Source organism: Gopherus flavomarginatus, chromosome 1 (genome assembly GCF_025201925.1).
Source record: "Gopherus flavomarginatus isolate rGopFla2 chromosome 1, rGopFla2.mat.asm, whole genome shotgun sequence".
Taxonomy (NCBI): Eukaryota; Metazoa; Chordata; order Testudines; family Testudinidae; genus Gopherus; species Gopherus flavomarginatus.
Genome location: NC_066617.1, coordinates 208,519,413 through 208,540,673, shown reverse-complemented (window position 1 = coordinate 208,540,673; position 21,261 = coordinate 208,519,413). Strand labels below are relative to the sequence as shown.

At 43.1% G+C, this 21,261-nt stretch overlaps 2 protein-coding genes across 6 annotated transcripts in view; one reads left to right on the top strand and one right to left on the bottom strand.

Moving 5' to 3' along the window:
* TMPRSS2 (transmembrane serine protease 2) overlaps nucleotides 1-3,714 on the top strand; it is a 50,908-nt gene extending 47,194 nt beyond the window's left edge. For all 5 annotated transcript variants that reach the window (XM_050933352.1, XM_050933358.1, XM_050933334.1 and 2 more), the window contains exons 13-15: nucleotides 141-283; nucleotides 1,531-1,683; nucleotides 2,066-3,714. In XM_050933352.1, the coding sequence (XP_050789309.1) occupies nucleotides 141-283; nucleotides 1,531-1,683; nucleotides 2,066-2,077 (308 nt within the window). In that variant the 3' untranslated portion in view covers nucleotides 2,078-3,714. The remainder of the gene's footprint in view (nucleotides 1-140; nucleotides 284-1,530; nucleotides 1,684-2,065) is intronic.
* A 3,963-nt stretch (nucleotides 3,715-7,677) lies between these two features.
* LOC127039603 (zinc finger and SCAN domain-containing protein 29-like) lies at nucleotides 7,678-9,869 on the bottom strand. Its single transcript, XM_050933383.1, has 2 exons — nucleotides 9,287-9,869; nucleotides 7,678-8,279 (listed from the first exon to the last, which is right to left on the bottom strand). Exons 1-2 carry the CDS (start codon nucleotides 9,807-9,809, stop codon nucleotides 7,729-7,731), a joined length of 1,074 nt encoding a protein of 357 aa, XP_050789340.1. The 5' UTR covers nucleotides 9,810-9,869; the 3' UTR covers nucleotides 7,678-7,728.
* Between the last annotated feature and the right edge of the window lie 11,392 nt (nucleotides 9,870-21,261).

The following is a 21,261-nucleotide window of genomic DNA, read 5'->3' as shown; positions in this document are numbered from 1 at the left end:
TGTTTATGCCAAGGCATCACTGACTGGTTTTTGATCTTGTGCACCACTGAAAGCAAATTTAGGGATTTGTAACTTCTATACAAGACAATCTGAGACCTGTTCTAACTTCATTTTTGTGTGTGTGCGTGTTTCAACTTTAGGTAAAACTTCAGATGTCTTGAATGCCGTAATGGTGCGTTTAATAGAACGTAATATATGTAACAATGTCAGAGTCTATAATGGCTTAGTTTTGCCTACCATGATATGTGCTGGGTATCTGAAAGGAGGAAAAGATTCCTGCCAGGTAATAATCTATGTTTATTTTAGCTCTTAACGATTAATTTTTTTATTATTCTCACACTTGCTGGAGAGGGTATTTAAAATGCTAGTGACTGTGACAGGTCTAGTTAAATAGATAAGTGACTGTCTTTGGAGCATTGCAGTCAGGCTTCCAGTTTTTATCATGCTGAGAGAACTGCTAGAGATAGCGCTGATAGTTGGATTCTCCCATCCCATTCCTCAGTCCTCGATGCCAGTATTGACTTGTTGCTAAATTTGTACAAAGTGCTAGCCCCTCATTTTCAAATGCAAATCTGTAACAATTTCTTGGGAGCACTGAAAATGAGTGACTTTTCACAAATTTAGCAACGCTTTTTCTCATGCTTTTGAGAAAAGAGAAAACCAGTCTCTCCCACCCCAAATACGCATCCAACAATATATAAATTCTTGCATTTTTGGTGGGTAAGCTAACTGTGTAGTACTGTAACTGAGGTAGCAGTTTTAGATCATCTGCTTTTTAAACTAGGGTGTGGCCTCCCTGTGTTGGGATGGGGCACAACAAGGTTATCAGGGAGGCAAGGACCTGGCTGGTTAAGAATTGTCTTGTTTCTTCAAAACATCATTGATTAAAATAAGAATTTCTCCCAATAGCTGAGTCTCCTGCTCATCTCTTGCTGCCAGGCTGAAATAATGAGGAGGAGGGAGGGATGGACTGAGAGAGCATGGCCTCTTCTCGTGCAGGAGGGGTGGAGTCGGGTGGGTGATCGCAGCTCTCTGGCCTCTCCTTGGACGGTAGTTCCTCTCTGCCCACATAGGCTCTTGCACATGTGTGCTGAGGATCATGCTAAGGCCAGAGGAGCCTGCAACCTGTTAGTGATTCTGGCAGGGACACAAGGAGAGCGCACAGCATGGCTGGCTGTGTCCTGCTGAGGTTACCTGCCTGAAATGTGTCCCGGGCAGGGGAGGCTTGTGGGCAGGGGAGCAGTGAGGTGGGGTCCTGGATCCTAGGTGTCCATGGAATACTGTTTCTTTGAAAGAGGAGGGCATGCTTGGACATGAATCTCCACAGTGGATTGCAGCAAAAAAAAAAAAAGTTTGGGAACCTCTGTTTTAGATGCAGTGTGGAAGCAATACTCAGTGGGTTTTGTTTTTTTTTTTTTTAATTATTGTTCCCTCTGAGACTTGGCTACAGTGTTTGAATCTGTATTTATCAGCTCTTTCCAATGGGCAAGGTCACTAATAGCATGCTTGTGGGCTCATGTATTTGCCCAGGGTGACAGTGGAGGTCCATTAGTAACTGAAAAAAACTCAGTGTGGTGGCTAGTTGGTGACACAAGCTGGGGAACTGGCTGTGCCAGTCGCAGAAGACCTGGAGTTTACGGAAATATGACTGTGTTCACTGACTGGATTTACAGAAATATGCAGGTAAAATATATATTCATGCTCTTTCTTCAACATTTTATACAGGCTTATAGAGTTTAAACTTTTAAGGCCAGAAGGGACCATTGTGATCATCTAGTTTGACCTCCTCCCCATTGCAGGCCATAGAACCTCACCAATCACCCCTGTAATAGACCCCTAACCTATGGCTGAGTTACTGAGTCCTCAGATCATGATTCAAAGACTTTGAGTTAGAGAACCCCCACTATTTATTATTCCAAATCCCCATTATTCGTATTATGAAAAGTAACATCACGTTTTTAATGACCTTGAGAACCATTAGCTGGCTCTATCATATCAAGTAATTGAGAAAACTAAGAGAGATGATACTCACCATTTTTTTGTTTGTTTGTTTGTTTTCAAACAGGCAAATAGATGATCATGCTATCTGCTGTTCTTGCTGAATGACTTTCAAGAACAATCCTAAATGGAGCTATGGCTTTCTTGGCTACTTACTATGTACTTTTAAAAAAATTTCTAGATCCTTACAATTTTTTTACTACTTGCAAATAACCTGAAGTTTTGCACACTCAGTTCTGTGCTGGCTGCAGTGACTGATCTATTTAATGAAGTAGAAGACTCACAAGCACCTTTCTCATTATGGTGCCTGGTGGCACAAAATTGCTGTCAACTGGTAACTGACATGTTCCTTTAGTTTTGTAGCTTCCAAGTTTATAGGGTTCTCTATAATCACATTTGTAATTGAAATAATCACTGTTTCAGTTACAAGCAGGGTGGTTTGACACTTGCGTGACTGGCATAATTTAATTTAAATGTAAATAGTGGTGTAAATATGAATCTCTGGGGTCCTAGCTGGTGACTTAAAGAGAAAAACACATGGTGAATGTCAGTCAGGGCATTATAGGTAAAGGGAAGCTGTTTCGTACATTGGAGAGTAGAGGCAGGGAGAGATGTCTTGGCATATATTCAGGTGGTTAAAAATCCTCCGGACCTTTATAGGAGGGGTAACAGCCAGGGTGATCTCTTTTGGATTTACCCCAACATAAATAGGATCAGCATTTAGCTCAGTAATTGAAAATGTGCCATTGTTCTTCACGGTTACCCTTCCTGGGTCCCACATCTAGCATGCAGGAGAAATACAGTAACTATTGTTCTAAAGCTAGACAGCACAGGTAGGCTGCTGAGAACAGTTCTTCTGGCTTGTAGCAGGACACTGTGTACCAGTAGCATGCTCAATTTTATGAGCTGGGAGCTGTTAACTGATTCTGAGAACTCTCCCCTCTGAAATGCAAAGAACAAAGCTTTGCTGTGTGGCTGCCTTCCATGTAGTCATTCTCTGTGATCAAAGTGTAGGTATGGGAGGCTGGGAAAGTGTGGAAATCAGAGTTGCAAAAAAAAAAAAAAAAATCATTTCCACCAAACACATGACTACCTCAGTTTTAAAGTAATCTGGCTTTTAATTCCATAGAAAGTTCTCTGTACTTGTCCCTGTAGCTATTTTAGCAGGAGACCAACCACTTAAGCTTTTTTTTAAAAAACAAAACAAAAAACACAAAGCCACTAACCATTCACATAAGTCCGATGATTTTAATGTTCTAGAAGAGGAAAAATAAAATGTTATAGTTTTAGAGGTGTACAAAAAGACACTGGTATGGCGCTGACAAATTGACCAAAAGTAATGAGACTCAGTATGTCTCTTCTCCTGCTTTATGTGCTCTCCAATGGAGTGAAATGACCAAGTTTGCTGTTACTTAATGGTACCTTAATTCCCAAAGCTTGAGTTGGAGAAATTTCCACTTCAGTTTTGGAACCACAATCTGTTATATATCAGAGTGCCACTTAAATAATATTTTTTAAATGGTTGTAAAGGCTAGAATGTTCAGGGGGACATAAAAGCCATAATGAGTCACTTTCTATAGGAATGACAAATCTCTTCAGAGGAATGACTTTTTAAAAAAATAGCAATGTATACCAAAATAAGACAAAATTTCTTAAGAAAACGCGGTTGTCTTGCACATAAGTGGTACAACTAATTAATAAATCTTTTACAAATCATTTCTCCTTGCAGTAATTTATTACAGCATTTCTACCTCCCTCAATCTTTTTGTTGACTGGAAGTCTGTAAAGCACCTTGAGAGCCTCAGAGATGAAGGATACTCTTCTGATTTAAGCACAAGATGGGACACCTAAGGGAGCTGGTTTTTTCTCCAACCTTTCAGCAAGCTTCCTGGTAGTCCTTTAAACAGGTTACTTGGCTTGACTTTTAGAAGCGCTGACTACCCCCCACTGCTAAATAACTTCGATGGGAAGGACAGTTTTAGTGATACTTAGTGAACTTACAAGTGGCAAGGAAGCTCATCTTAAAGGCAGTAAGGACTCAGGGGAGGTATCTCTTTTGCTACTTGGAGGGATAGAAGGTTGGATTTGAGTCAGTACTGGACCTATCTTTAGTTGTAACAGGCACATGCTGTGTTCCAATGATACTTGGTAAATACTTTTCTTTCAAGTTCACTACTGAATGCATATGAAGGATAACTTGAAGTTTAATCAAAGAAAACTTTTGTGTGTCCAAAAGTGTTGCTTTCAGGGCTTTTTTTCTTTTAAGACCATAAGCTCACATTACTGTTGACAGAATAGCAGCAGCGTAATGTACTTCTTTTTATAAATAGAGACTTCAGTTTCTAGAGTTGAGTAGGGCCAAGAAAGCTTCCACACTAAAGAAAGCTCAGACTATGCCCATTTTCCCCTCAGCTCTTCCATCGTATCTAACAAACACAGGTCAACATAAGCTATGTATGCTTGTCTACCACCCCTTTGGGTAGGCCATTGAACCATCTGATGGGATCAACCTCAGTTGCTTTACAAGAACAATATAAGAATTTTTAATAGAGTTTCATAGAAGCATAATTACAGTACACACTCACAGAAACAACTTGGTCTCAACTCATGATTTGTTGAGCTACATTAAGATTAAGTTATTTCTCAGTGATTGGGCCAGGACATCAGGTGACATACAGAGGATCTCAGTCCAGGATCTAACAACTTTATATCCTCACACTACACTTGCAAAGGGACATTTACCTTTGTTTCTTTTAATATATACCATACTTCCAAAATGTCAAAACAGACTAACTACTTTCCATGGCTGAAATAAAGCATGCGGAAGAACACAACAGAAAGGTGAGTAGGAAAGCACACATTTAAAATATACATACACTTTTGATTCAGTCTCTCACTGCAATATAGTTGAATTCATTTGCCTACTGTAGGATGCATGTTCCGTAGCGGAGAGCTCGTGTCCTCGCATGTTAAAATGAACACATTCAGAATGTTTCCCAGTAGCAACAGAATTGCGGGGAGGCATAAGAAAGTCTTAATGCTATACATTAAACTAAAATGGTTCACAGGTGAACATGAGAGACACACAACTGATGAGGTTAAAGCAATTACCTGATTTAGCTAAACTCTGACTTAGTTAATTCAGTTTTTAAGGCTAGTGTAGACAGATACACAATTTCTAAAGGGTTATACAAAGCTCTGATTATAGATCTTTCCAGTACCAAGAACTGACATTTGAAACAGACTGTTTAAAGCAGAGAGGCTACAGCACAGATTTTATTAAGCGAAGGCGGGCTTGTGTGAGACGATGAATTCGTCCACTCAGAAAATGCCTCTGATCAGCAGCATCTTGCCGTTCCTGAAGAAAGAAGCTCAATTTTTCTTTTTCCTGTAAAAGTTGCAGCATTGAATTCTGTAATTTATCTCCAAAGTCCTGAAGGATGTAGAACTGGATGATCAGAGGAATTTGGCTGGAGAGACGTTTACCTGCACTCTGGAAACAGAAGATGGTTATAAAACATTACTATCAAAAAGAGGACATCGGAAGGGCTCTCTAGTGAGATCCAGTAAGAAACTACAGCATTCTGTGTCAAGTGATTGTTCCAGCATCTTCATGAATTAGTCTGTAAATGTTTCAGACAGCTGAGATGCAACTTTTCCTCTTTAATCCCATTTGAAAACACGCTTGCTGTGCAGAGTGGGGAAAGAGAGGCAGTAATGGCAACCCCCCATTTACATTAATTCTTATGGGGACATTAGATTTGCTTAACATTGTTTTGCTTAGAGTTGCATTTTTCAGGAACATAACTACACCGTTAAGCAAGGAGTTACTGTACTCTTGTAAAGAAAACTCCTTCCACAGAAGCCACAGCCTGTGGCTGACCTACTTCCACAAACTGCTGGAGGTAGTAATGGAGTGGCTCATAGGTTTTGTCCTATATAATTACTTAATGTACTATCACAAACGCCATATCTTAGGGTATGTCTACACTTACAGTTTTGCAGCGCTGGTAGTTACAGCTGTGTTAGTACAGCTGTATAGGGCCAGCGCTGCAGAGTGGCCACACTTACAGCAACCAGCGCTGCAGTGTGGCCACATTTACAGCACTTGCAGCGCTGTTGGGAGTGGTGCATTGTGGGCAGCTATCCCACAGAGCACCTCGTCCCATTTCGGCGCTGTGGCTTGTGGGAAGGGGAAGGAAGTGAGAGTGTCTTTCCGCTTCCTGTTCCAACGCCCCGTGGTGCTTTGCTACACATTCCGAGCAGTTTGGCGGCATTGTGATTCTACAGCGCTTTTTCTGCGATTTTTGTTATAAATGGATCCTGAGCAGCTGACGACCTTATTGATGAATGTTGCCAGCACATCGCGCTTGGCAGTGGAGCTATTCCTTCAGCTGCAAAGTGAGAGTGACAGTGAGAGTGCCTGTGACAGTGAGGAGTCAGACGATGATATTGAATCGCCTCACTGTGAAGACAGTAAATTGCTTGTGGCAGTAACAGACGTTCTCAGCTCCGTGGACCGGCGCGTTTGGGCTCGGGAAACCAGCACTCAGTGGTGGGATCAAATCGTCCTGCAATCCTGGGATGACGAGCAGTGGCTGCAGAACTTTCGGATGAGAAAAGCCACTTTCATGGCACTGTGTGCTGAGCTCACCCCTACCCTGCGGCGCAGGGACACGAGATTGAGAGCTGCCCTGCCAGTGGAGAAGCGGGTGGCTATTGCAGTCTGGAAGCTGCAACTCCAGACAGCTACCGATCGGTGGCGAACCAGTTTGGAGTGGGAAAGTCCACCGTTGGAATGGTGCTGATGCAAGTTTGCACAGCCATTAATCGCACCCTGCTAAGAAGAACCGTGACTCTTGGGAACGTGCAGGACATTGTGGATGGCTTTGCAGAAATGGGGTTCCCTAACTGTGGAGGGGCAATAGATGGGACGCATATTCCTATTCTGTCACCACCGCACCTGGCATCAGAGTACGTTAATCGCAAGGGGTATTTCTCTGTGGTTCTGCAAGCGCTTGTGGATCACCGTGGGCGTTTCACTGACATTTATTCAGGATGGCCTGGAAAGGTGCACGATGCACGCATCTTTAGGAACAGTTCCCTGTTCAGGAGGCTGAGGGCCGGGACTTTTTTCCCAGACCGCAAGATCACAGTAGGGGATGTCGAAATGCCCACTGTGATCCTTGGAGACCCCGCTTACCCCTTAATGCCCTGGCTCATGAAACCATATACAGGGAAGCTTGACAGGAGCAAGCACCGGTTCAACTACAGGCTGAGCCGGTGCAGAATGACTGTGGAGTGTGCTTTTGGCCGTTTGAAAGCACGCTGGCGCTGTCTTTATGGGAAGCTAGATTTGGTGGAAGGCAGCATCACCGCTGTTATATCCGCGTGCTGTACCCTCCATAATATTTGTGAAGGAAAGGGTGAAAGATTCAGTGAGGAATGGACCTCCGAGGTTCGACGCCTAGAGGATGAGTTTGCTCAGCCAGAGAGCAGGGCTAATGGGGAGGTCCAGGAAACGGCTTCAAGGATTAGGGATGCTTTAAGGGAGCAATTTGATGCTGAGAGCCAACAGTAATGTTTGATGCATTTGATGTGCTTTGCTTTACCTTGGTGTATAATATTTACCACTTCCAGCAACAATATAACGTAGTGAAAAAGAAAAATAAACTTTATTCAACATACAGTACATAACAGGCAAGGGGGTTGGGGTGGTGGACTGTACATTCACAGGTTTGAATATGTCCTATTTTGATCACTATTCAATGTCTGCTGCACTTCAGGATTACTATGCTGCAGAATAATGGGGGTGGAGTGAACAGGGTAAGAATTATAGTTATCAGGGCTGGTAGGTGATCGTACAGGTGTTGGGGGCAGCTGGGGATAATAAGGAACTGGCTGCTGGAGAAAGGTGTTTTGTGGAAATATTGGGGAACAAGGAAGAGGGCTTTGGGAGGGCTGAGAGTTACCACGGTACATATTTGTTTGCATGGCTACAGTAGACTCGAAAGACTCAGTTTGGCGAGCCAGGAGGCTTATCATCTGTTTTGTGGTTTTCTTTGCAGACACTTCCTTTCTCCTGCTTTCTGTTTGCCTCCATTCATGTACACTCTTTCTCCATTCATAGGTCTTCTCTCTCCATTCCTGTGTCTTCCTACTTTCTCTGTTGTAGTGGCTCATAACAGATTTGATCAATTCCTCTTTTGATTTTCTAGGATTCCGTCTCAAGTTCTGCAACCTACGTGAGGCCGGTGATCCGGCTGGAGTAGTCAAGGTCACTAGAAAAAAGAGAGAGAGAACCATGTAATACACAGAGGCTACATTGTTTATTATCACACGTTGAAGGACTTTTTAGACTTTTGGTAGCATCCTTCTCACATACCTCACATAACACAGAGCAATGGAGTGAGTGGTTTTGCCCCAATTTCCCCTTGGGAGTGGGAATTGACCAATGGGTCAGTGGGGTTTATCAGCAATGGGTACAGGAGGTAGCTGGTGTCCTGAAGAGGGGACAGTAGTGAACAGGAAGCTGGTGAGCTAGCTGCTTGGGGGGCGGTGTTCTTTGGTCCGCGTTCATGCCGTCCTGCTGGTGAGGGGGTGGGGAGCACCGTGGTGCTGGATGCCTGCTTGGAGGGGGGCTGGGGAACACAGGAGCACACCGCGGTGCTGGATGCCTGCTTGGAGGAGGGGTGGGGAACACAGGAGCACACCGCGGTGCTGGATGCCTGCTTGGAGGGGGGGTGCCTTAGACCGGAGCACACCGCGTGGATGCTTACATGCTGGGAGGGTGGGTGGGGAACACAGGAGCGCACCGCGTGACTGCCTACGTGCTGGGAGGGGGGGGGTTAAAAACAGAGCGCCATGGGCTGGGGAAACACGAACCTGGCGCCCTGCACTCAATTATCCCTAAACTCTCAACAGGGTTTCCTACTGCCAGACATATCACTGCTGCGTGTTACCTGGGAAGAGAGGGAGGGTCTTCTACAGGAATGTAGATACCGCCCTGGCCCCTATGCAGCTTGCCTCTGTGCAGCCATGGTCCCCCCACCCCTCACTGCACAGTGGATCGGACGAGTTAGCCTGACCGGGACAGGGACCACGGTGGCTCTCCCGATCAACTTGAGAAAGCAAATTGCAAACGCTCTTGCAGCAACATTTCAAGAGATTACCGAGGCAGATTACAGAGACGTGATAGAGCAAATCAATGGGCTATTCCACGTTTAGGCATGCATGCAGGCAGCCATAACCAAAACCCTCCTCTCCCAAAACATAAAAATCTGCTTACCCCTAGCACGATCCTCAGCTTCTTCCTCACCATCAACTTCCAGCTGCTGCGACTGGCTAGCCTCCTCCTGGCTTGAGAAGAGCTCCTGGCTGCATGTGTACTGGGACTCCGGGGTGTCTCCCTCCACGCCAGTAGCCTCACTGTCGCCGTCCTCTACAACCTCCCCCACTTCTCCCTGCTCTGAACTCTCCATCGTGCTCCTAGGATTGGCAGTGGGGTCACACCCAAGTATGGCATCCAGCTCCTGGTAAAAACGGCAGGTCGTGGGGGCAGCTCCTGAGCGGCGATTTCCCTCACGAGCTTTGCAGTAAGCACTCCTCAGCTCTTTAATTTTGACCCTGCACTGCAACGCGTCCCGTTCATGGCCCCTTCTCATCAAGGACTGCGATATCTGACCATAGGTATCATAATTTCTCCTTCTGGAGCGCAGCTGTGCTTGCACAGCCTCCTCTCCCCAAACACTAACGAGGTCCTGCAGCTCTGCATTGGTCCATGCTGTGGCTCGTTTGGTGCGTGGAGGCATGGTCGCTGAGTGATTGATTGATTAATTGCACTCCACACCTGGCTGAGCAAACAGGAAAGGGATTTCTGAAATTCCCTGGGCATTTAAAGGAGGGGTCAGGTGAGCCCAGGTCAGTGGAGTTTGCATGATTACCAGAGAGGCTTCTAAGGTATGCTGGGATACCTGCTTATGCCATGGAGGTCAATAAAAACGCTGGTGAGTGTCTACGCTTGCTGACCAGCGCTGGTGATCCAGCGCTGGATCCTCTACACCCGAGGCTCGACCGGGTGTACGGCCAGCGCTGCAACCAGGGAGTTGCAGCGCTGGCCGTGCTGTGCAAGTGTGTACACCACCTAAGTTGTAGCGCTGTAACCCCCTCACCAGCGCTGCAACTCTGTAGTGTAGACAAGGCCTCAGGATTCTAGCTTGAACCCCTTTAACATTATCAACCCGTCTGGCAAAAGCAGTCAGATAGGCACAGCCAAAAGTCAGCTCCCACTATCCCAGAACTTATTAGTTCTGTGAAGTACAGGGCTGCCTTAGTGCTATGCCCTAGCCTTAAAGGATGTCATCGTGGGGATTTGATCACTTATTAAGAACCATGAAAGCTCATTACATTTTCCTGAGCTAGTTCCCTCTTAATCTAACTAACAAATCAGAGTACAACATAGGCAGCAATTTATTATTCAGATAAGCTATTCAAGATGATTGACTAGCAGAAGGAACTTAAATGAAAGACACTTTTGTGAGAAATCTCAGTCTATTGCCCAACATTTCTCCTTTCAAATCATTAAGCTGAGGGTAAAATTTTCGAAGAGTACTTAGGTGCTTAAATCCCATTATCAGAAGTGACAAACCTAGGAGCCTAATTCTCATGGAAATGGTATTTAACTGCATAGTCTCTCTTGAAAATGTTGCTTAGGCCTTGGCTACACTCACACTTTACAGCGCTGCAACTGGGGTGTGAAAAAAACACCCCCCTGAGCGCTGCAAGATACAGCGCTGTAAAGCGTCAGTGTAATCAGGGCAGCAGCGCTGGGAGCGCGGCTCCCAGCGCTGCACGCTACACCCGTAAGGGATGTGGTTTACATGCAGCACTGGGAGAGCTGTCTCCCAGCGCTGCTGCTCCGACTACACTCACACTTCAAAGCGCTGCCGCGGCAGCGCTCCCACAGCGCTGCCGGGGCAGTGCTTTGAAATTCCAAATGTAGCCATACCCTTAGTTAGGGTTGCCAACTTTTTTACTCACACAAAAATGAATATCTTTGCCTTGTCCCTGCCCTGCCCCTCCTCCAAAGCCCCACCACCACTCACTCCATCCCCCTCTCTGTGTCGCTCACTCTCCTCACCCTCCCTCACTTGTTCATTTTCACCAGGCTGACTCGGGGTTGGGATGCAGGAGAGGGGGAGGGCTCCAGCAGTGGGTGCAGGCTTCAGGGTGGGGCCAGAAATGAGTTCAGGTGTGGGAGGGGGCTCTGGGCTGAGGCAGTAGGATGGGATGTGGAAGGAGGTGAGGGAGGGGGCTCTGGGCTGCAGCAGGGGGTTGGAGTGGGGGATGAGGCCTCCAGCTGGAGGTGTGGGCCTCTGGGTTGGGCCTGGGATGCAGGGCTTGGGGTGCAGGAGGGTGCTGTGGGCTGGGATTAAGAGGTTCAGAGGGTGGAAGGGGGATCAGGGCTGGGGCACAGGGAGGGGAAGGGGGAGGAGAAAGGCTCCGGGCAGTGCTTACCTCAAAAGCTCCAGGAAGCAGCAGCATGTCCCCGTCTGGCTCCTAGGCCAAAGCGTGGCCAGGCGGCTCTGCGCACTGCTCCATCGGCAGGTGCCGCCCCTACTGGCTGCAGTTCCCAGCCAATGGGAGCTGCGGAGCTAGCACTTGGGATGGAGGCAGCGCACAGAGTCCCCTGGCTGCCCCTAGGCCTAAGTGCTGGAGCAGGGGACATGCTGCTGCCTTCCAGGAGGCACGTGGAGCCAAGTCAGGCAGGGAGTCTGCCTTAGCCCCACTGCACTGCCGATCCGACTTTTAGTGGCCTGGTCAGCACTATTGACTGGAGCTTCCAGGGTGTCTTTTTGACCGGGTGTTCCGGTCGAAAACTGGACACCTGGCAACCCTATGCTGAGTGTCTAATGGCTCTTTGCTGCAGATTCACTGCTCTAGTGTTATTTAACCTATTGCCAAGTGAAGCACTTTAAGTGCGTGAGAGATTATGTAAAAGCAAGTTCTCTTTTGCCTTTTCACCCAACCTCATGACATCTATGGCTAAAATAACCACTTCTACTTACAGGAGCTACATGTAGTTTCCATTTTGTTCTCAGAGAGAGAGAAAACAAAGGCCTGGTGGTTCAGTAGCTGCCTATAGTATTATGAATGCACTGATTTGTATCTACACATGCATCCATTTTGTGCAATTGCACTTGAATTTTGCCGGTAATGCACTGCTACAGACCAGACAATAACTCACCTAAAAATCAGGGCCTTAATCTCCGAGTTGATGTAGGGCTAAATTCAGAGGTGGCATACGTTTTGTCATTAAGTTGATGAAAGTTGGTGTAATTTGAAAACTGAGGTAGACTTATGGCAGGAAAAGCAATCAAAAGGCAGATGCTACTCACTCAGCCTGAACGACCCCTACATAATGATTCTGTACATTGATACTGTACATGCCTTTCACATCACATCTACATTTGCCCATAGACAGTGTTATATCGGCTGTTCAAAATTCCAGTTACTGCAATAAGATGTTATCCATGGACAGCGGGGAGGGGGGAATTATATGCCTTATAAATGGTACCATGGTTTTCTTAAATTAAAAACTCCTCCTATTGCCTGCAAAGGGAACGGGATTAGTACATGCTGAAGTATTTGGAATGGAATAAAAACTGTGGTAGGAATCCATAAACTCACACTGAAGTATGCTGCCAGGTGATAACCCATTTCCATAATGGCAGAGTGGTTCTGGGTTGGAACAGTGCCAGAATTGAAACTCAAGGCAGCCGGGTTCAGACTGTTGGCTGCTTCCTTTGGTGTTTCTTCCCTGATAACTTTTAAGTCTTGGCTGTAAACATTGTCCTGGCAGTATACAAGCTGCTCCATTTTAAACTGGACTCGGATCATTGTTTCAGCTTCCTCTGCTTGTTTGTCTCTAATGTCTTCAATTTTGTCCTGTGAAGAGAGGAGGGGCGGGGAGAAAACTATCAAAATCTACTAAGCAACCAGTGTACAGGTGAGTACAGGACCAGCCCCATGTGACAGGTCACATGTGACATAATGTCACAGGGTTCTCAAGAGCACACGGTAAGAGCCAGATTCTAGTTCTGTGTCAGCGGGCTTGAGAGGCCGCATTGCTCTGTGTCCCCATTACACTTGTGGACAGGAACAGCCAAAAGCCTGCCGCTTGAGTTCTCTTGAGTACGAACAACAGAGGAGTGTTTGTGCTGCCAACTATCTGAGAAACCCCATGAGGGATGAGTTTGCAGGGCAGGGGTAATATTAATGGGATCATTCAATATGTTCTGATAAAGCATGTCGCGATTGCCGATGCTGTATTCAGCCTCAACATATTAATAAAGGTGATATGTCTGTAGGAATCTCCACAAGTTGCTTAAAGGTACAACAATCAAATAAGTGACTGATCAAGAGTGAAGGAGTAACATGTAGTTCTATATACAATACATTATGCCATTCAGTATTGCTAGTCTTATACCAGGTTACGTAAAATCATAGCAGTGTCAGACTGGAAGGGATCTCAAGAGGTCATCTAGTCCAGTCCCCTGCACTGAAGCCAGGACTACATAATAACGAGACCATTCCTGACAGTTGTTTGTGTAACCTGTCCTATCCTCCGAGAAAAGGAGAACAATTTTTCATTTTTGCCCTTGTAACAACCTTTTATGTACTTTAAAACTTATGATGTCCTCCCTCAGTCTTCTCGTCTCCAAATTAAACTAAATTTTAATCAATTTTTCCTCATAGGTCATGTTTTCCAGATCTTCAATAATTTTTGATGTTTTCTGGACAGCATGTGGTGTCTCACCTTAGCAGCTCTGTTAAGATTTTGAAAATCCTCAAAATGATCTTTGGCAACTTCTGTAAAAGATTTTCGGACAAGTTCTGAGGGGAGAAAAGAGATAAAATAAAGGTAGCAGTGTAAATGTGATTACTGAGCTACTGGTAGTACAAGATTTGTGAAAACTGGTCATTCACCATATCTATCCAAATGACACTGCCATGGAGCTATCCCTCATCATTGCAATTTTTAATTCCTCCTTGTCATATCTATGATCTTTCATTTTCCTATTGTGGTCAATTTCTAACTGTTTCAGAAATAATGTACTTTCAAAGGAATTTGTACTTTCAAAGTCTGAAGGTCAGGGATTGAGGTCTAGATATCTGTCTCATGCCATGAAACTGGTTTGATTCAGATTCATTTTCCACTGCCTGAAACGGCCAAGATACAGCTCTTGCCATGTTAACCAAAATCTAGACAAACTAATATTTTTGAAGCTTAGGATAAGCTTAGTAAATCGAACTCACCAATTACTTTCTTCAGTATCTCAATAGCTGGTTCTTCTAGTACCATGATTTGCTGTCTTACAATGGTCTCAAATGTCTTGTAACTGACAAAACCTGGGAGCTCTCTTCCACGATATTGTTTTTCAAATCTCCACACTTCATGTTGTATAGTTTTTCTAACTATAACATTAAAACAACAGCACTATTTAAATACACCAAATCCAATGAATTTATAAAAGAAAATTATGGATTTAAAAGAAGTTTAGTTCTTTTTTCTGAAGACACTTGACTGGAAGAACTAGTACACAGATGATCATTTAAGCAAGTTGATTTCTGTTGAACTGAGCCAAAATATGCCATTACTACTTTTAAGAATGAGCTGTTTCATTCACTGAGATGAACATATAAACTAATGGAAAAAGGAACAAGGACCAATATTCTGATCCAGTATGTCAACTCCTATCAGTCTGATATCACTTCTGCAGCTGAAAAACTGCCACAAATAAGTCTATTCTAGACCTTCTAGTACACTCAGACAACACCATCACTAAAACATCGTCAACACTGGAGAAATTTGCCATCCTAAATAATATTTGTTCCCCTTTTTGATACATGTGTACCTTGCCTCCACATGTACAAGTGCTTTAAAAAGTGTCCAATCTTGATTGATCATGTGTGGATTTAGAAATTATAGCATAATCATGCCTGACTGGAGGCAGGAGGTGCACAGGTAATGCTGCATTCAATTATTAAGGACCATTCCTCCTAGAAGTTCCAAGAGATTCCAGAAACTTATGGGCTTGACACAAACTACACTGCAATTTTTTTTGCAGTGTTTAATGGTAAGTAGACAGGAGTTTGAGAGGCAAAACTTTAGAAGGAAGGTGTATAGGAGTTTGTAAAATTAATCAGTCAACCAGAAAAACATCTTCCAATGTAATTTACAATAGAAAGCCCAAAAACTTGAATAATTTAGTAAAAAGTCTTGTCTATTCCATTTATCTGTTAGTTTTAATATTTATTCCAGCTCACTGATGATTTGCAACTAGAACTGTTAGATTAACTTACCTTGCAATGACTTCAGTTTATATAAACAATAATACTTGCCTCGTACACCGTGCTTTTCATGGGTTGATCTCAAGGAAGGCAGAAATATCATTATCTTCATTTTACATGCAATGAAGGTGCACCTCCCATTCACACACATAAGCACTTCAACTGATTCCAAAAGGGAATAAGTAACATCATAAAGAACCTAGTTTTTCCTGGCTTTCTCCTATTCTATTTTTCCTGTGGTTTTGTTCACCTGCTATCTCCTCTTTCCACCTGTTTTCCTACTTTTTTCACTCACCTAATACCTTTAGATTAACTGGCTCTGGGTATGTGGAGGGATAGGACAGATTAGACAATAGAAAACACCTGTGTCTAAATGCAGTTGCCCCTCAGTGACATGTACCCTACATACATTTTGTAACTATTCATTTAGAATTACATTTAACAATATTTATGTCGACATTCACGGACAGCTAAAAACATATAGCAAGAGGTGCTGCTCGACAGAAATACGTGCTTCATGTTCACCAAAAGGCAGAATTAATGGGTATTCTGAGCGGTTTAGAAATGTTTAGAACTGATGTTAAAGTTAAATTTCAGAGAGACATTCTTCTCCTTTTAGATCTGTATTCAGTAAGCAATTGGCAGACTGGGTTATCTGTGAAACATGGGTCTTCTTTAGGTGGTTATTTTATTACTCATAACTTGCTAGACTTTAAACCGTAGACTTTTAAAAATCTTTTTAACATAAGTTATTCAAAGAACCAAGGGCATATTGTCAGCTGGTGAAATTGTCCTTGCATCATTGACTTCAATGGATATGGAGGGAATCCATCGATTTCAATGGAGCTATGTGAGTTCACACCAGTTGGGGATCTTGGTAGATAAATTCTCATCACTTCAAGTTTTCAATTTCATTAACATGATCTATTTGCTGTCTTACAACTTCACTTAAAAGAAGTGAAGTGGAGTATTTCATAGCAGCTTCACAGGCAAGCCCCTGTACTTACCAGTCAATGCACTGTCATCAAGTATCTTCCCCCATTTTTGAAACTCTGTGCGGATTTTTGTAAACAGTCTAATTTCATTTTCAAACACCTTTTCTTCTCCCGCCACTGAACTCACAATGTCTTGATTAAACAATTTGATTTTCTGTAATGAGATTTTTAAAAAACCACTCTGAGTTCTGTAAAGGCAGCATAGCTAAGCAAGAGTGAATTTGATTCTATTTTCCTTGTGGATCAAGGCAATCTTTTATTAAATTCCAATCAGTTAAATTTATTCAAAGCCAATCAAGATTGGTGGAGTTACACAGCTATAAATGCTGAGGGCCTATTTTCTTTCCTGCAGAACCTATATTACTGGGAAGACATTGAAAAAGAAAAGTATCCAGACTGACTTGCAGATCCTAGGCTGAGATTGCAGGCCTGGCAGTTAGAAAAAACAACCACCATCTTATATTTGTAAACTGAGGACGTGTGTTATGGAAATCATTGAGATGTAACCACAGAACACTATAATGTCATATTAATCAAGTTCTGCCCAGCATTGAACTGCTCTACAAGTCAATGGGATTTGCCCTGCTAACTCATCTTGGTGCTTTTGAAAATCCCAACTTAAATCTTAATTCACCTCCTTTGTCCCTTTCTCTTTACCCTAAAAGCTGATCTAACAGCAGCCAAGATTTTCAGAAATGGTGCCTTTGACTAGGCACCTAAATCCAGATTCAGGCACCTATACAAGTGACCTGATTTTCGTGGCAGTGGGTGGGTGCCCAGCATTTTTGAAAATCAGACCGTTTGTTTGGGTGCCTCTTTGTGGCTTGCGGTACCTAATTTTAAACTCCTACGTTTGAAAAACATGTTCATTATTTTTTTTTAAAATGTACTGCTCCTGACAGCTTTTGAGTCTGAAGTTGTCTAGTTATCAGCCAGGACAGTAGATGTACGCGCTTCTCCACCAGCATTCTGTCCATGTGCCGCAGTCCTGTTCTGGAGGGGTTAGTTCATTCTCAATGCTCATTTAGTCCTTGGTTTCTTTGCTGAGAGAGCTAGCATATCAGCATGGATTGTGAGATTTCTTTTTTCCTCACTGTGGACATTTGTCCACTGAGAACTGCTGAGACCACCAACTCATTTCATACAGATCACTGAGCAGCCATCACAACAATTAGCAGTAATAATTTTCCACATAGACTAAGAGGGGGCAGATGACAATAGCTAGCCTAGGTAGAAGCTGCCATACATTACCCCCTTTTCTTAGTTTCATTTTTTACACAGAGAGATTTGGTTTTGTTGGGGGCCAGCTAGATATGTGGATATTAAGATTAAAACCTTTGAGTAAATGTACTAGTCTCAGTTTCCTTTATATTGCATTACCCTGAAACTTATATTATGTGACCAAAGCCCTTGGCTTTCTCAGGAGCTCATTGTATTATTTCTAGTGAATATTATGTTTGACCTGGTTTCCCTGTTCCATTTCGTTTTGCTGCCTGCTTGAACTCAAAGGGTTAAATCAGACTGGAATTGGGGATTGTCCTAGGCAGAAAACAAAACTAGGATTAACAGATCAGACAGCTTCAGGTACACACCTTAATAGCAACTAAGAGAGTAATGGGGCCATTACTGGGAGATGCTACCTCCAGATGCCAGTGAAATACACAGGTTTTATTTTGCTAAAGCTGAGATCTCACAGACTGTATCCAAGGGAGGGAACTTCAAGTGACAGGGGAGAGGTGGCCCTGAGAGAGTCTGTAAAACAGCTGGCAGGCTGAGAGGTCTCATTCAGAGGCAGAGGAAGCTTGTTGCAAGCAGTGTAGACTGGTTCTCCCAACTCAGAGATGAAAAAGAAGCTCCAGACCTGCCTGAGCTGTGGACAGAGAGGTTAAGCTTGGGTAAGGGAATAGACATGTAAGTTATTTTATATCCACTTCTCTAAGTTCTGTGAACCTTTTGGGCAAAATACATCATCAGACTGGACACCATGAGCTAAATGCATCCATGGTTTAAATTCAGGGATGCACTTAGGGTTGTATGTGTTGTAAGCAGTGAAAGCCCTACAAAGTATTGATGACAGAAATGAATCTGTTCCCTTTGAAATTCCTGATTTTGATAAGCTCAGGAAAGTTTAGTAATTGTTCAGATCGCTTTGCAGTGCCACAAAGCCAAATACATATTTATGCTTACATCTATTAGAAAAAACAACTTCTCTCCTTCTGCTTTTGGTGTACCTTTGCCATATTTGCGTAACTCTTCACTTGCTGTTTGGAGTTGAATGTTTATTTGCTCTTCTAAAGCGGGCAAAGATTTCTAGGGGAGAAAAAACAACAATACTTGTACAGTTTGGACAATTCCATTCTTTGAAAGAAATAGACCATTTCAGAGTGTGACACAGAGATCTATGAATCTTGCACTGCCCTTAAAAGTCCAGGTATGCTTTGTAGTCTAAAACAACCCTGCCTGTACTGAGAAAAGAATGGGGAAGGTTTAAAGTATGGTATTCTTCAGTGATTTTCTTACATAAAAAAGCAGTGTTGCTTTGCTGGTCTAGTACAGCATCCTATTTAGAGAACCAGTGCATCTCAGCAACCTTTTCATTACTATTAAACAGTTGTTAATAAAAAGCACACATAGTATCTAAAATATTTCATATTTACTGTATATAAATTATTTCAAGCTTCCAAAAGTTGACGATGATACTAGTTTGCTCTAGTTAGCACTATTCCTCCATAGATTTCCAAGTGCTTTACAAAGGAAAGCAAGTATCAGAATCCCTACTTTAAAGACAGGAACACTGAATCACAGAGTGATTTGCCCATGTTTAGAGAGTAGGTCAGCAGCAAAGCTGAGAACAGAATACTGGTCAACTGACTACCGCTGAGTAAAATATTTTGGATGAATAATTTATTCACTCTAAAAAGCAGTTTCGGTCGACCCAAAACTATCTGAATATAAGCTGATAATTTCAGCTGGGGAAGAGCTGGACTTTTCTAATTTACTGACAAATTCCAAACATTATTGGAACCAAAATGAATATTTCCCCTAATTATACCCCCAGTTTGGCAGCTGAACTGAAAAATCCATTATCTGCCCAGCTTGACACCTGACTACCAAGCCAAGGCTCAGTATAGTGGACCATGTATTTCCAGATTGCCATCAGGCAGGGTAATTAAAGGCTATTCATAGAAATAATTTCTATAGATCCAGTCCTCCAAAACTGCAGGATCAGGTCCTATTTTTTAAAAAATGGTTTCTCATGTAAAGTGTTTCTTTGTTAGCTTACATTAATGTGTTCCACAAGCTCAGCTGTAAGTTTCTCTGCCAAAATGGGGATAGTAGCCTTGTTTTCATCTAGAAGAACTCTGAAAACAGAATAAGGAATATGAAGAGAGACAACTCACATTTGCCAAACAAGACAGCAGTGTCTTCCCTAGTTCTGCCACACAAAGCAGGTAAATACACCTCTACACCAATATAACGTGACCCGGTATAACAGGAATTCGGCTATAACATGGTAAAGCAGTGCTCTGAGGGGGCGGAGCTGCACGCTCTGGGGGATCAAAGCAAGTTCAATATAATGCGGTTTCACCTACAACATGGTAAGATTTGTTGGCTCCCGAGGACAGCGTTATATCGAGGTAGAGGTGTACAGTTTCTTCTGATCAAGCAGGGGAATGCTAGTTAAGGTGCAGCCATAGCCTCACTACATCCTGCCAAATCTGCTTTTGTGCAAGATTAGATCTGAAATGATGAGCAGTTTGCTGAACAGACTGAGAACAGAAAAAGGTTCAGAACTGTAACTTCAGAAAAAAATCATGAGATAAAAATATCCACCTTTATTGCTGTATTATAAGAATGTATGTACTGCTATATATGGTAGGGATACTCATTCAGAACCACTTCCAGGTTAAAAAATTCTCTTTATGCCTTAAACGCTGAAGAGCAATAGTTTGTGGAGGAGGACAGCGTTCCCCTGACACAGACCATATCTTTCCTGCGAGTTTCCCCATTCTTTCCAGTGGATAGAACGATATGCATTAATACCTGAGCCAACAAAGCACTTTAAAGCCTGTGCTTAACTTGACTCCTTTGGGACTACTTCAGAGTTTAATGGTCACCATGTTTTTAAATGGTTTTCTGAATCAGGGCTTAAATCAAACTTGAATCTGAAAAGAAGTTGAGTTTAAGTTGAGAAGTAATTTGATATGTAAATTCTTCCTTACATTTTGGAAAATGCTACCACACAGACAATGCAAACAAACAAAAGCCCCACCTCAAGCTAAGTTTAAGGATAATTCTCATTGTGGGCCTAATCCAAATCCGATGGGAGTCAGCAGGAATCTTTCCATTGATCTCAATGGACTTTTGATCAGGCCCTTTAAGTGTTTGAAAACTACCTAAAATGTTCATGCTGCTCAAAGAAAGCTCTCTCCTTCTGGATTGCAGAGGCCAGGGTGAGTTTCTCACAAATATCTTGCTGCCCACGACATTTAACAATCATATAACCCTTCTTTAGGTGGATGACAAGGTTTTGTACAATATCAACAACTGACGACTCAGTTCCTCTGTCCACCAAATCTGGTTTTGTTAGGATCCCTGGGAAGTAATATGATGAGAAGATTATTCAAGCACAGAAATGAATATGGGAAAGATCTATTGTGAGTATCTAGTTACCCAATGCAGCATTGTTCCCTACAGCATACGCTAAAGAGATTTCTCCAGCGGTGGTGTAAGTTCCCTCCACTCCCCGCAACCTCTCTGTCCCCCATCCACTTTTTTCAGGAACACCTCTGGAATATCAAATTAATAGCAGAGCTTTTACAATATTAACTTTTATTCTTTTCAGTTTTCAAGATATTTATAGGCATAGTATCAATGGCAGTAGGGCCCCAAATTAAGCTATCCCTTTAGATAT

Coding starts and splice junctions, on each gene's coding strand:
- LOC127039603 (XM_050933383.1), bottom strand. CDS start 9,809: ATGCCTCCACGCACCAAACGAGCCACAGCATGGACCAATGCAGAGCTG. Junction 8,280..9,286: donor AGCTGAGGATCGTGCTAGGG/GTAAGCAGATTT, acceptor TCTTTTTTCTAG/TGACCTTGACTACTCCAGCC.